The 13,789-nt window shown below is 28.1% G+C and overlaps 1 protein-coding gene and 1 non-coding gene across 2 annotated transcripts; both read left to right on the top strand.

The window, feature by feature from the left end:
• Positions 1-1,119: 1,119 nt before the first annotated feature.
• On the top strand, positions 1,120-2,717 carry LOC114179506 (spermidine synthase 2-like). Its single transcript, XM_028065864.1, has 8 exons — positions 1,120-1,193; positions 1,295-1,417; positions 1,536-1,640; positions 1,726-1,798; positions 1,866-1,937; positions 2,019-2,217; positions 2,315-2,441; positions 2,537-2,717. Exons 1-8 carry the CDS (start codon positions 1,137-1,139, stop codon positions 2,594-2,596), a joined length of 816 nt encoding a protein of 271 aa, XP_027921665.1. The 5' UTR covers positions 1,120-1,136; the 3' UTR covers positions 2,597-2,717.
• Positions 2,718-7,510: 4,793 nt separating this feature from the next.
• Positions 7,511-7,583, top strand: TRNAF-GAA. The gene has a single exon. It is a non-coding gene; the product is annotated as a tRNA-Phe (tRNA).
• The last annotated feature ends 6,206 nt before the right edge of the window (positions 7,584-13,789 follow it).

Here is a 13,789-nt window from a genome sequence, read left to right as displayed (position 1 = left end):
ATTTATGATCATTATTCTAATTTAATTAATAACCTATTATCATCACAAATCATAATATAAGTTAAGAGTACCCATTACATATATAATATATATACATAAGTGTAAATAAGAGATTAAACAGGTAGGATCAATGAAATATTTAATACACTTATCAGCACACTATTATCAATTCAGTTGAGTAAGTTAGTATTTTCAGTCAATTAGTTTATCTAGATTAGCCAGCAATCTTTTTAATGTTGATTAAAATAAAAATAAAAGGACTATAAACATGCTAAATAATAAATACTTACTAATTAAATTTTAATTATTAATAATGATTGAAGTAATATTCTTTTTCAATTTATACCATCAGATATATTAATTAATAAACAAAAAACTTATTAAACATTTTCATAATTTAGTAGGGTTTTAAAAGTATATACCTTTAGTTACGACATGTCCCACTTTTTGATTTCATATCTCCACCATAGTTTTCCACCTATATATATTATACCAGGTGAAGGCTAGGAAACGCATTAGAACATTTACTCTCTTTTCCCTTCTCAGTTTTCCCTACGAATATTGCACAAACTTTATAAGACAGAGAAAATAAAAATATAAGAATTGAATACCAAACCCAAAGGAGAAACTACCAATGGCATCTAGTGTTGTCTGTCAATATCCGACCAAAACACAACTTGAGGTTCAGAATTTTGATGATGAAAACGTTGTAACATCAGAAGCTAATTATGGAAAGGAGTGTAACGTAGCACCTAAAGACACATCTCCTACGCTTCCTGGGTGGTATGCTGACGTATCTTGGCCAGGTACTCTCTCTAAGGACCCTTCAAATTCAATTACTTCACTCATTTATTTATTTGTTCATAACAAATTCACTAAGTTTCTTAATTTTGTGAAGTTGTTTTAAGAAGTATAAATAATTTTCAAAACCAGAAAAAAAAAATGTACCGTTGATTGTGTGTTGTACCTATGCTGACACGTCATTTTCAATTTTTTACAATAATATAAAAAATGTCGGAATGATATTTTAGTACGGCCTATGAAAGAATGAACTGTGTAAAGAGTGTAACAAAAAAAAGGCATTTTGAAGTACTGACGACACCAAAAATTGTACAGGAGAAGCACACATATATAAAATGGAAAAAATCATATTCCAAGGGAAATCAGAATTCCAAGAGCTTCTCGTATTTGAGGTACCCATTCTCTGTGAACATGTTCCATACTTTACAATCATTTGATTTGTTTTTGTAACTTTGTTACTGTTTGATCTTAATGGGTGTTGTGAATTGTACAGTCATCGAGGCATGGCAAGGTTGCAATTCTGGATGGGTATATCCAGCTGACAGAGAATGATGAATTTGCTTACCAAGAGATGCTCACTCACCTTGCACTCTGTTCCGTTCCAAATCCAAAGAAGGTTTTCTGTTCTTCATCCATTCTTGGTTTTTGTATCAACTTTTGATTACTCAATATCTCTGAAAGAAAACGTGATGTGATTCCCAAATTTGTTAAACAAGGGTTGATGAACATTACAGGTACTGGTAGTTGGAGGGGGAGATGGTGGGATTCTTAGGGAAATATCGCGTCATTCATCTGTTGAACATATTGATATATGTGAAATAGACAAAATGGTGATTGATGTAAGTCTTCTTAACAATCCTAAGATTCATTCTGAAAGGTTCTATTGAATATTCTGATGCTTTTTGATTTATACCCTATATATAGGTTTATAAGAAGTTTTTCCCAGATATAGCTGTTGGTTACGAGGATCCCCGAGTGCATGTTCACATCAGAGATGGTAAAAATTTATGTACGAGGTACATTAGTCAATATAGTTTTACTTAATTTCTAACAAACATATGCAGGAATTGCGTTCATGAATTGTGTTCCTGAGGGCACGTACGACGTCATTATATTGGACGCGTTTCAACCAATGGGTAAAAAAATCTTGTTTCAGACAATTTTTTATTTAAAATCGGAGCTGAAGTGAGAAAAGAAGATAATGTGATGATATGCAGGACCTATTGCGGAAGTTCTTGCTGATAGCTGCTTCTTAGATTCAGTAGCAAAGGCTCTTGGACCTGGTGGGGTGTTGTCTGCTCCAGCAGAGAGTTTGTGGCATAAGAACTTTGTGGTTGCAGAAAGCATAGCAAAATGCAAGAATATATTCAAAGGCTCAGTGAACTACGCTTGGACCACAGTTCCTACATATGCAAGGCATTTCTTATATAACTACATATTTACATCTCTGAAGTGTAGATATTAAGAGAAGGTTTTGGTGAGAAGTGTTTGTTTATTTGTTTTTGTTTCACAGTGGGGTGATCGGATTCATGCTTTGCTCCACAGAGGGTCCCCCAGTGAACTTCAGACACCCGATAAATCCACTGAATCCGGAGAAAAATGGGGTCGCCAAGGGACCTCCTAAGTTCTATAACTCAGAGGTACTCCATTGAAACGCTTCCTTTGCTTTTTTTCTTCTCTTTCTTTCCAACTTCAGAATTAACTCCTCTCTCGTCTTTTGTTTTTGTTACCACAGATCCATTCTGCTGCATTCTGTCTTCCTTCTTTTGTGGATGTTGATCCAAAAAGATATTGATAAAAATCTCAGAAGAAATAAATAAGTTGCCAGATTGGAATGAGAGGAGAAATAAAGTAGAAATTGGAAATGTTTGAATTAATATTATTTTTCACATTTCTTTTTCATCCTCTGAACCAAACAACACCCTAAAAAAAATTACAAAATATGTAATACATCTGTTTTAGTTATCTAATAGTATATGTCTAGGGATAAATTTAAAAGTAGACCGATCATTGGTTTAGCTAATCAAGACATTGATTCCATGTTTAATATCATGATGGATATTAATAAAACTATTATAATAATTGTATAATAATCAAATAATATTAAAACTTTGGATTGGTATTAGACTAACGACTGTCATCTCAAGAAAATCATCTGACCCAAATCAATCATCCTAATTTCAGTAGGTCTGCGTTATAGCATGCTCTTCTGTCCATTTTTCCGTCGTCGTGGGCCACTTTTTTTTTTTTTTTTTTAAATAATTCTGGAACCTTGATTTATTGGTTAAAATAATTATTAATGATTATGCCGATTTGTAAATTATGAAATTAAGAATTTTGCTTCTGATTTTAATTGTAAATGAGTTTGTTTTATAAACTTTATTATTAGTTAATTTAATTCATTATATTTTAATTGGCTAAACACATTGGCAGACCTTTTATATGATAACGAGCCCATGTCTCCCAATATTTTTTTTATATTTATATAATATAATATGTAATTTTAAATATATTTTTTTTAAATTTCATATTTTTAATATATTTGATATAATTTAATATTTTAAAACTTTTTTATACGTCTATATCTATATCTATATAGATCTATATATAAAGAGAACTATTTTTTTTTACACATTTACTTTTCAATTTTACCTTTTAAATATCTTTTAAAATAAAAATAATTATTTTAGTAATAGTATCGTGATTATTTTTTCAATTTAACTATTTTTGGGATTTCACTATTTTTTAAACTTAATCATTATAAATAAAAACTAAGTATTGTAAAAATATAAAATTTATTTGTATTTATGTTATAATTATAATTATAATAATAACAATAATTATAATTTTATTATCATACAAAATAAATACAATATTTTTACTAATTTATATAAAAATTTTGGAATTACTCTTTTAGTTCATATTTTTGTTCAAAAATATTTTGTCAATCCTCCAACGTTTTTTAATTACAAATTTTGAAAAAAATAATACAATTTGGTTTTTTTTATTAAATTTTTTGAATCAAATCAAGATCTTTTTCATCAAATTTAAAGATGATTTGTTTTTTTTTGTGTAATTGACATAATTCTAATGTCAATTTTGATGAAAAAATTTTGTTCTGCTTCAAGAGATTTAAGAAATAGATCAAATTATATCAATTTTTAAAAAATATGATCAAATTGAGACTAAAAAAATTATAGGACCAACTTGATTTTTTTGAAAAAAAAAATGGATCAAAAGACAAATCAACATTTTGACACTTTCAAAATATTAGTTGAAAATTTGTCACTGATAAAAGAACAATCTACCTTTCTTGTAAAATTTTCAGTTTTTTATTCTTTTTCGTATAAATTCATGAAGCTCACTTCTAATCTGAGAATAAACAAATTAACTACTACAATTTACGACCTGTTGTCATTTCTGTTTTGCAAGTAAAATGTTTTGTTGTCCACAAAAGTAATGCTTTTAAGATGTAAATTACCGGGTTTAGCTTTTTAATGATTGTTTTTGGTAAACATGTTAACTACTTTTTTTTATTAAATTAGCATATTTCGTATAATTACTTATGGATATATTTTTTTAAGTTGAGTGAAAACAATGTTAAATTAAGTCGTTTCATAAACTATTTAAAAAGTTTATTAAAAAATTGTAAACAATTTATGAGTACATACTAAATTATTTTAAATTTTGTCAAAATGTTTATAACCCACGACATATAAATAACATTTTTTTAAATCACGTGTTTTAAAATTTGGAGAATTATTATAGTTTTATGCTTCTTCTTTTTTTATGAGAACCTATTCTATAAATAAAGTAGATAAATACTGCATTTTTTAGTTTTTTAATTGAAATGCAATGTTTAGTTGAATAATTTAGTTACATAATTCACAAACAGTTTAATTTAAAAATATTGTCGTTCGATTTAAAATTGATGCAGTTCACTTTAAAAATAATGCAATTTAATAATAAATAATGGTACAAATGATTTAATTCTTTGATGTAATTGATTACAATTCGGACGAACTATTTTTAATTTTTAACGATTCAATATAATTCGGTTAATTTTGCTCATCCTTAACGATAAACATATTACAACTCAGAAAATTTCTCTCTCTCTCTCTCTCAATAAAATTTCACTTACTGCAACTCAAACGTCTCAATTTTCTCAGTTAGTTTCGTTTGAAATAAAAGATCCCATTTTTTAAACAAAATATGTTTATAACTTGTACACGTGAATTGTGTATATCAATATAAGTGAATCATCTAATACTGGTAAGGTTTTCTAGAACTTTGAATTAAGATCTTAGTGAACCAATTTTTCACAATAACAAATACTTTAGATTATTCATAAAGTCACAATGAAATATAGGACAATTGAGAGAGTAAACCCTTTAAAATAGATAATACAAAAAAAATTCTAAAACTTAATAGTTCAAAAATTATCGGATAACTTAGGTAGTTATGCTGTAAATTATAATTTTCATTTTGCATATCTTTTAAAATAATATGATGCATGTATAACTATTGTCATTAATTTATATCGATTAAATTATATAAATGCATTCGTCATTTAATAAAAAATCTGATCAATGGAGAAATATTTGAAAATGTAATCTTCATTTCATTTTATCTTGTTTCTTTTACTATAATTTTATTAGTAGAAGCGGTGTTATTTTCTTTTTTATCAATTTGTGCTAATCGATTGCTTTCGTTCATAACAGTCTACACCACTCAATTTCCTTTGTTTGGATGAGTTTTTTTTTTCTTCTGTAAACAATTATATTCGAGAAAAATAAAGAAAGTAAAATTTACTTTTTATTAACTTAAAATTAATTTATACATAAATTAAAAAAATCTAAATTTATATACAAAATTCTAAAGATTAGGTAATAAATAAGTTAATATTAACGTATAAAAAATCTAATTTTAAATTTTCTTCTTATTCTTCCTTCATGAAAATATTAATCCAAAAATACTCTTATTCAGCCCTTTCCATTAAAAAAAATCCCAATCAAATTATCCCACATGCCACATATATATATATATATATATATATATATATATATATATATATATATATATATATATTAATATAATTTATTTCGATCTACTATTCTAGATATATATTATTAAATTGATTTCTTTCAAAAAGATTATTTATTAGTACTTAAAGTAAATTTGAATAAATATAAATTTTAGTAAATATTTATTAAGGAATTCCATATTTCTAAGTAAATGTCTAATTCTATATTATATTCAATTAAAAGAATGGTTTTTTTTAGTCACTAGATTCGTTTTAGTTATATAAATTGTATATGAATAAATGGATTGTTTATTTTCTTTTTTTTTTAAGCAAAAACAAAAAAAAAAGAATCGACCATTCGAGTATTCTAAATTGTATGAAAAAAGAAGATAAGTAGGTACATAGAAGATAAGTAGATATGTGGTCTATATCTGTGTATATTGAATTGTTAATATATAGATATTAGAATTAGTTCTGATTCAAACAAATAAAGGTATCCAATATAGATGAAATAAAATCTATAAAATTGGAGAAAGGGGTTTTTAATATTTAATAAAATAATATGTATTTAATGAATATAAAAGTTCCCGCATAATTCTCATAATAGAAATGAAAAAAAAAAGCATTCTATTATAATCAGATTCAAATAAAAAAAAGATGGGGATATGGCGAAATTGGTAGACGCTACGGACTTAATTGGATTGAGTTTTGGTATGGAAACTTACCAAGTAATAATTTTCAAATTCAGAGAAACCCTGGAATTCACAATGGGCAATCCTGAGCCAAATCCTGTTTTCTGAAAACAAATAAAAATTCAGAAAGTGATAATGAAAAAGGGATAGGTGCAAAGACTCTATGGAAGCTGTTCTAACAAACGAAATTGACGACTTTTTTTATTGCATTAGTAAAAGAATCCTTTCACCAAAATTACAGGAATGGATCAAAGATAAACATTTAGAAACATATATATATATATACTGAAATACTCTTTCAATTTGTTACTTTTTATTTTATTATTGAAGATCTATTTGTGATAAAAATATTCACAAATGAAAAATGTGAATCAAATCAATTCGAAGTTGAAGAAAAGATGGAATATTTATTGATGAAATTATTCACTTCATCATAATCGGCTAAAACCCTTGAAGAACTGATAAATCAGATGAGAATAAAGATAGAGTCCTATTCTACATGTCAATACCGACAACAATGAAATTGAAAGTAAGAGGAAAATCCGTCGACTTAAGAAATCATGAGGGTTCAAGTCCCTCTATCCCCAAAAATACTTTTTCATTTTCTAATTTTTTTCCTATATCCTCTCTATCTTGAAGTCCTTATTTATGTGTTTTATTCGATTTATTATTTCCCAACGAAATTGGAATTTTTATTTTCATCAATTTCCTATCTATCATAATTTTCTTATCTATCATAATGACAAGGGACGAGTTTTGGAATAGATATAAATATATATGTGAAACACATAGAATTTTTTTTAATCAGAAATGTATAAATTAATATCTTATTTTTTAGCAAGGAATTTTCATATGCGTAATTAACGATTAACAATAAAAAATAATTATTACTGCGGAAACTCACTTACAAACTTTTTTTTTACTTAGTTGATATAGATTCATTAACATAGATTTTAAAAATCTTTTAAAATCAAAGTATTAAGCTTCAAGAATGGTCGGGATAGCTCAGTTGGTAGAGCAGAGGACTGAAAATCCTCGTGTCACCAGTTCAAATCTGGTTCCTGACACATAACATATTTCTTTGATCTATTTAGGTATCTGTAGATATACTTTTCCTAGATGATTAAAGAATAGATGCAATTTTTTATTAGGTATATTCGCTTATCTATAGTATCTATATATATATAGATATAGATATATAGATAATGAATTCTTTATCTATTTTTTTCCTTTTTTTTCTGCGATACAAAAAAAGGTTTCTATTTCCATAATATTCGAGTGGTTTAATTAGTTGGTTAAAAGACCTAAAAGTCGAAGTTCTGGGGTGGAGTGAGAATATTAAGAATTCATCTGAGAAGGATTACCAAAATAGAATCGAGCCCTTTTCTTTGTGTTTTTTTTTTCGTGGCCGTATAATTGATGGTGATGTGCACGTTATATAGTTTATTATAAAGATAAAGAATTAGTTGATTATAAAGATAAAGAATTTTTGCAGTTCATCCTATTTCTTTTATTGGCTTGGCTGATAAGAACTCAGTATTGTTTTTGTTTTAGAATCTTAAGAAACTCCTATCCTATTTTAAACCCTATAATTATTCATTCTATTATTTCTGAATTTTGTGATTTCTCACATAATAATATCTGAATGCAACTTCCATTACTCTGCCTGATTTAATGTCAATCAATTATTTTGTCTGATCTATAACAGAATGTACTTATATTCTTTGACTGGGGTTGCAGAAGTTTGGATTAGTTTATTATTTTTATCATTTAGTGAGCATCTTGTATTTCATAAAAATTTGGAGCGATATAATCTTTACGCAAAGGCCATCCTATCCAATTTTCGGGTATTAAAATACGTCTTAGACGCGGATGACTATCATAAGAGATTCCCAACATATCATAAGATTCCTTTTCTTGAAAATCCGCACTTTTCCAAACCCAAAAAATCGAAGGAATTCTGGGATTTTTTCTTGATACAAATATTTTTATGCATACCTCTTCGGGTTGATTTATACCATACTCTATTCTTGTAAAATGATATACACTAGCTAAGAGTCCTCCGGGTGCTACATCATAGGCACATTGAGAACGTAGATAATTGTAACCATATACATATAAAATGACAGCAATGGAATGCCAATCCTCGGGCTTTATTTGTAAAGTCTCTATTCCTAGGTAATCGAAACCCAAGGATCTATGAATTAGTCCATGTTTGACTAGCCAAGAAGACAAACGACCTTGCATTTTTTGCTTCTCCTAAATTTTTTTTATGAGTTTGGTATTAGTATTTTCTATTACGATGAAATTTTTAAAATACGATGAAATTTTTAAAAAAGGAATTGCTTTTTATTATTGTACTTTAAAAAAATGTGTCAGACGATATCTCTGAAGTAGATGGCAGTTGATAGAAAAATTCTTGACCATAATTGCCAGTATAAAGTACTGTATCCAACATGAAACTTATGGTTGGTAGTAAAACATCTATTCTCTCGTTGAAAACTCATTGGATCTTCATATATTTCTCGAGATATTTTCTTACGAAGTTTTGTTATAGCATCTATAATGGCCTCCGGTTTAGGTGGACAGCCCGACAAATATACATCTACAGGAATTAGCTTATCTACGCCTCGAACAGTACTATAAGAATCGGTACTAAACATCCCCCCCGTAATTGTACAGGCTCCCATAGCAATAACATATTTAGGTTCGGGCATTTGTTCATATACTCGAACTAAAGAAGGGGCCATTTTCATAGTTACAGTGCCCGCTGTTAAAATTAGGTCCGCCTGCCTAGGACTCGATCGTGGTACTAGTCCATAACGATCAAAATCGAATCGTGATCCTATTAATGAAGCAAATTCAATGAAGCAACAACTCGTACCATAAAGAAGCGGCCATAAACTGGATAATCTTGACCAATTTGAAAAATCATTTAATGTCGTTGAAATAACTGAATTTTGGGTTGTTTGATCAAGTAAGGGAAACTCAATGGAATTCATAATTGTCTCAATATTTTTTTTTCTAATTGTCTAAATAGTCAAGAATTAAGACCATTCTAATGCCCCCTTTCGCCATGCATAAACTGAACCAACAATTAGGATAAGCACGAATAAGAAAGCTTCTAAAAATACGGATACCCCTAATACATCGAAACTCATTGCCCATGGATAAAGAAAAACCGTTTCAACATCAAAAACAACAAAAATGAGAGCAAACATATAATAACGGATTCGAAATTGTAACCAAGCATCGCCTATTGGTTCTATTCCGGATTCATAACTAGAAAGTTTTTCCGGTCCCTTGCTAATGGGGGCTAAAATTCCAGAAATTAGAAATGCCAAAATAGGAATCAAACTTGATATTATTAGAAATGCCCAATAAATATCATATTCGTAAAGAAGAAACATAAAAGTACTCCTCTGAATGTAGAAAATATACCAAATTCATTTTCATTATATATATATATATATATATATATATATATATATATATATATATATATATATATATATATATATATATATATATATATATATATATATATATATATATATAAAACCATACATTTTGCTTCCTATTATAACATGTTCCATATAGAAAGCCATACATTTTGCTTCATTTTAGCATGATAAAGATAATACACAAAAAAGATGTCAACATTATTGTGTGTTTATTTCTTCCTGCACCCCATTTTTTCTTATTGCGACCCAACTTCCTCAATTTTCCAATTACCCCTTTTAATCTTTGACTTTTGAGTGAAGTTTTATCAGGGTGAAATCCCTAATTTATTTCAGCCACTGCACTCACTTTCTTTCATCCTTTTTTTCAGCACCTCCTCACCCCCTGTATCCATACAGAACTCCTTATCACCTTCTCCACCCCATGCTTTGTGGTTGTGTTTGTCGTCTCCCTTTACTACCACACTTTTTAGGTAATTTTTGTACTTTGATTAATTTGTTTTTGATTATGTGGTTGGGGTTATTTGTAAGAGTTTTTGGGTTTCTGATCTTCGAGTCACCGGATTTTGTAATCCGGTAAGGCATACAGATGTTAGAATTCAGTATTATTGAATTTTAGGATCCGGTACTCTGGATATCTGGTACTCCCAGATTTCATAATTCGGTAATTCTACTCCCAATTTTCAGAATCTGATACTTGCAAATTTGATGATTTGGTACACCTGGATGTCAGAATCCAATACACCTGAATTCATAATGATACACCCCTTTTCATTACTCGAATTTTTATAATTCGGTGGCCACCAATTCTACAATCCAGTATGGATTTCATAATCTAGTACACCTGGGTTTAGTCCCAACTGATTTTATAATTTGTTTTCACTGGTTTTCCTAATCCGGTGTTAGCGGATGTCATTCTTTTTCGAAATTCAGTGAACACTTGCATATGAAAATACCCTGCAAATACCATCCAATCATCCAAAAACAAAACTCTTGCAAGGGAAATTATGGTGGTACCTGATTGAATCGAATAAGTGAACTTGAACAATGAAGAAGTGGAATAAAGTTGATGAGGAGTAAAGAAGATTGTTGAAGAATTTGAAGCTATCAACTCAAACAAGAGAGAAGAGAAACATTGTGGATTTTGAAAGACCTAGGGGGAAAGACTTGGGATGCGTATTCAAAGTGATAAGGTTGTTGAACACAGTAAATAATGATTGGTAAACAGTAATCATGTTTTACCTTATATATTTAATAATTTATATATATATTTTGTAATGACATAATAGTTTGAAAAAAATTTCTATTTATTTATTTAACATGATAAAAAGATGCACCGATACTTTAATTTAGATCATGTATCTCTCTGACACATATTTATATGCATTTATATTTGATACTTTATTGATATTTATCAATGAAATATTTAATCTATAAAATAATAATATTATTACTTATGTCGATCTGAATTATGTTAAGGCCATGTCAAGCTAAATATAGTTGGACCCATGTTAAATTGGTATACTTACGTTCAAATCGGGTTAAATCAAGTTTGATTCACTTCGACCTAATCATGTCGAGTCCATGTTGGCTTAGATTCAAATTCGGTCATGCTAAGTTAGGTTAAGATAGGAAAGTTAATATCAAATTCATATCTAACCATCTAAGTTGGATTCATGTTATGTCAAATCGAACCAAACTTAAGTTGAATTAATTTTAGTTAAGTTAAATTGAGTTATAACCTTTCAATTAAGATATAGATAATAGAAGATAATTAAAGTTCAATTTATAATTGATATAAAATATTTAAATATCAACTTTGAATTTAAAATATTTTAAGAATTTATATAATTTTGAAAATTATTTAAGAATAATATTGTAATGGACCATTTAATCCTAACCTAACCTATTTTACGTGGGTACTTTAAGAGTTGATGTTTCTTAAACTACGCACTAATAAAAAAAGCTCATTTTAATTGTAAATTAGAATTAATTTAAATTGAAAGTTCTACATATACTTAATAGTTACATGACATTATCAATTTAGGTCTAAATGGATTAAATAGATAAACCACATGTTTAACAATAATTTTAGTTTAAAAATACACACTCATTAGTATTAAACATTCATATATATGGTCCATCTCACAAGAAAATTATTACATAATGTTGGGAATAATATAAATGTAAGTTATATAATCCATAAATAGTATTATAGTCGATGATTCAGAATGAATGACATCATAACCATAACTCAAAAGGTCATCATATACATAATGAGAAATATACCATATGAAGAAGAAGTAATTCACCTTTAAGAAAAAATTGTTCCAAATAATTCAAGTGAGTCAAAATCAAGATCCATAAATCTATTATTTTAAAATTTTAAATTAAAAATATGTCAAATATCTTATATTTATAATCACAAATTTTCAATAACTAAACCGAGAGTAACATAACCCATCACGTAATTCATACCAATTATTTTCTACATATAATATTATTTAAAATTGTAATTCACAAAGTAATAACATTGAATTGTACATCATAGGGAGATGAGTTGAGAACAGAAAAGAGAGGACCTCATGCTTCTTTTCCTTTTTATCGTTTCCACTGTCCTGCTCCACCTACACCGCTTCATCTTCACACAACTTTTATTGCGAAACGGAAACTCAATCATTTTTTGCATGACTTATCTCTACGCACAAAATTTTGCATGTCTTTCGATTGTTGTGATGTTCTGCATGATTTTTAAATTATTTCCATGATTTTGTGTAGTTTGTGTCTGTAGGTGGGTTCAGTGAGGTATTATTTTAGTTGGTTTATTTGTCGGTTGTCGATGTTGGTGTAATGATTCCCATGATTTTATTTGTAATTGATTGTAGCAATGGTCCCCCATTGCGTTAAAGTAGGCTTAATAATACATTTTTTTATCTGTTTAATTTACTTTAGGGCAATGAGTGATGATAGGTTGAATGTTATTGTCCACCACGGTGGTGAAGTAGAGGCCCATGAAGAGGCTACTAAAGTAGAGATTGGGGATGCTAGTGGTCTGAATAGTGATATTAAAGTGGAAGGTGAAATTGAAGTGGAAACTAATACAGTACACGTAATCCACGTAATACAGCCACCTGTACAGTACAGTACACGTAATACACCCTAATACAAATCGTGCCACATGTACAATGCTCCATTAATGATTTAAATGGCGTTACAGAAAAGGACCAAATAAAACACGAATTGCGAGAATGAGGACCATTCTAAACATTCTGTAAAAATGAGGACGATTTACAACAAACACTACGAAAATGAGAACAAAAAAATATTTAAGCCATTTTAATAATACAAACTAATTTAATTAAGAACTTTCTTATTGTAGCCTCGGGAAAGATGAGTGGTGCAAATGGCATCACCTCACTCTGGGAAAACGAATAAATCGTCTTTGATGAATATTATTTACATTCATCTTAAGTTAAGTTTGGCCGCGGAATTATTATATTAACTAAATATGGATACTAGTAATATTTTATTTTTAAATTTAGTATATAAATAGTATGAAAAGATACTCATTTATTCTTTCTATATTTATTTTCTTTTAAATTGTTAAATTATTAAAATATTTTTAATTTATTAGATATTATTTTAAACCTTATTTTTGTGTTTTTATTAGTTTTTTTTTAATTTTTTAAATAAAATATTTTGTATGTTTTTAATTATTTAATGGCTATCAAATTCATTTAGATTCTAAAAATATTTTTTCTCGTCAAAACTCTAATTATATGTTTTATGTTTTTTTTTGTGTGATTTTCTTC

The sequence above is a fragment of the Vigna unguiculata genome, chromosome 3, assembly GCF_004118075.2.
Source record: "Vigna unguiculata cultivar IT97K-499-35 chromosome 3, ASM411807v1, whole genome shotgun sequence".
Taxonomy (NCBI): domain Eukaryota; kingdom Viridiplantae; phylum Streptophyta; class Magnoliopsida; order Fabales; family Fabaceae; genus Vigna; species Vigna unguiculata.
Note: the sequence above shows the minus strand (reverse complement) of the source record. Positions and strands in the feature narration are given on the sequence as shown.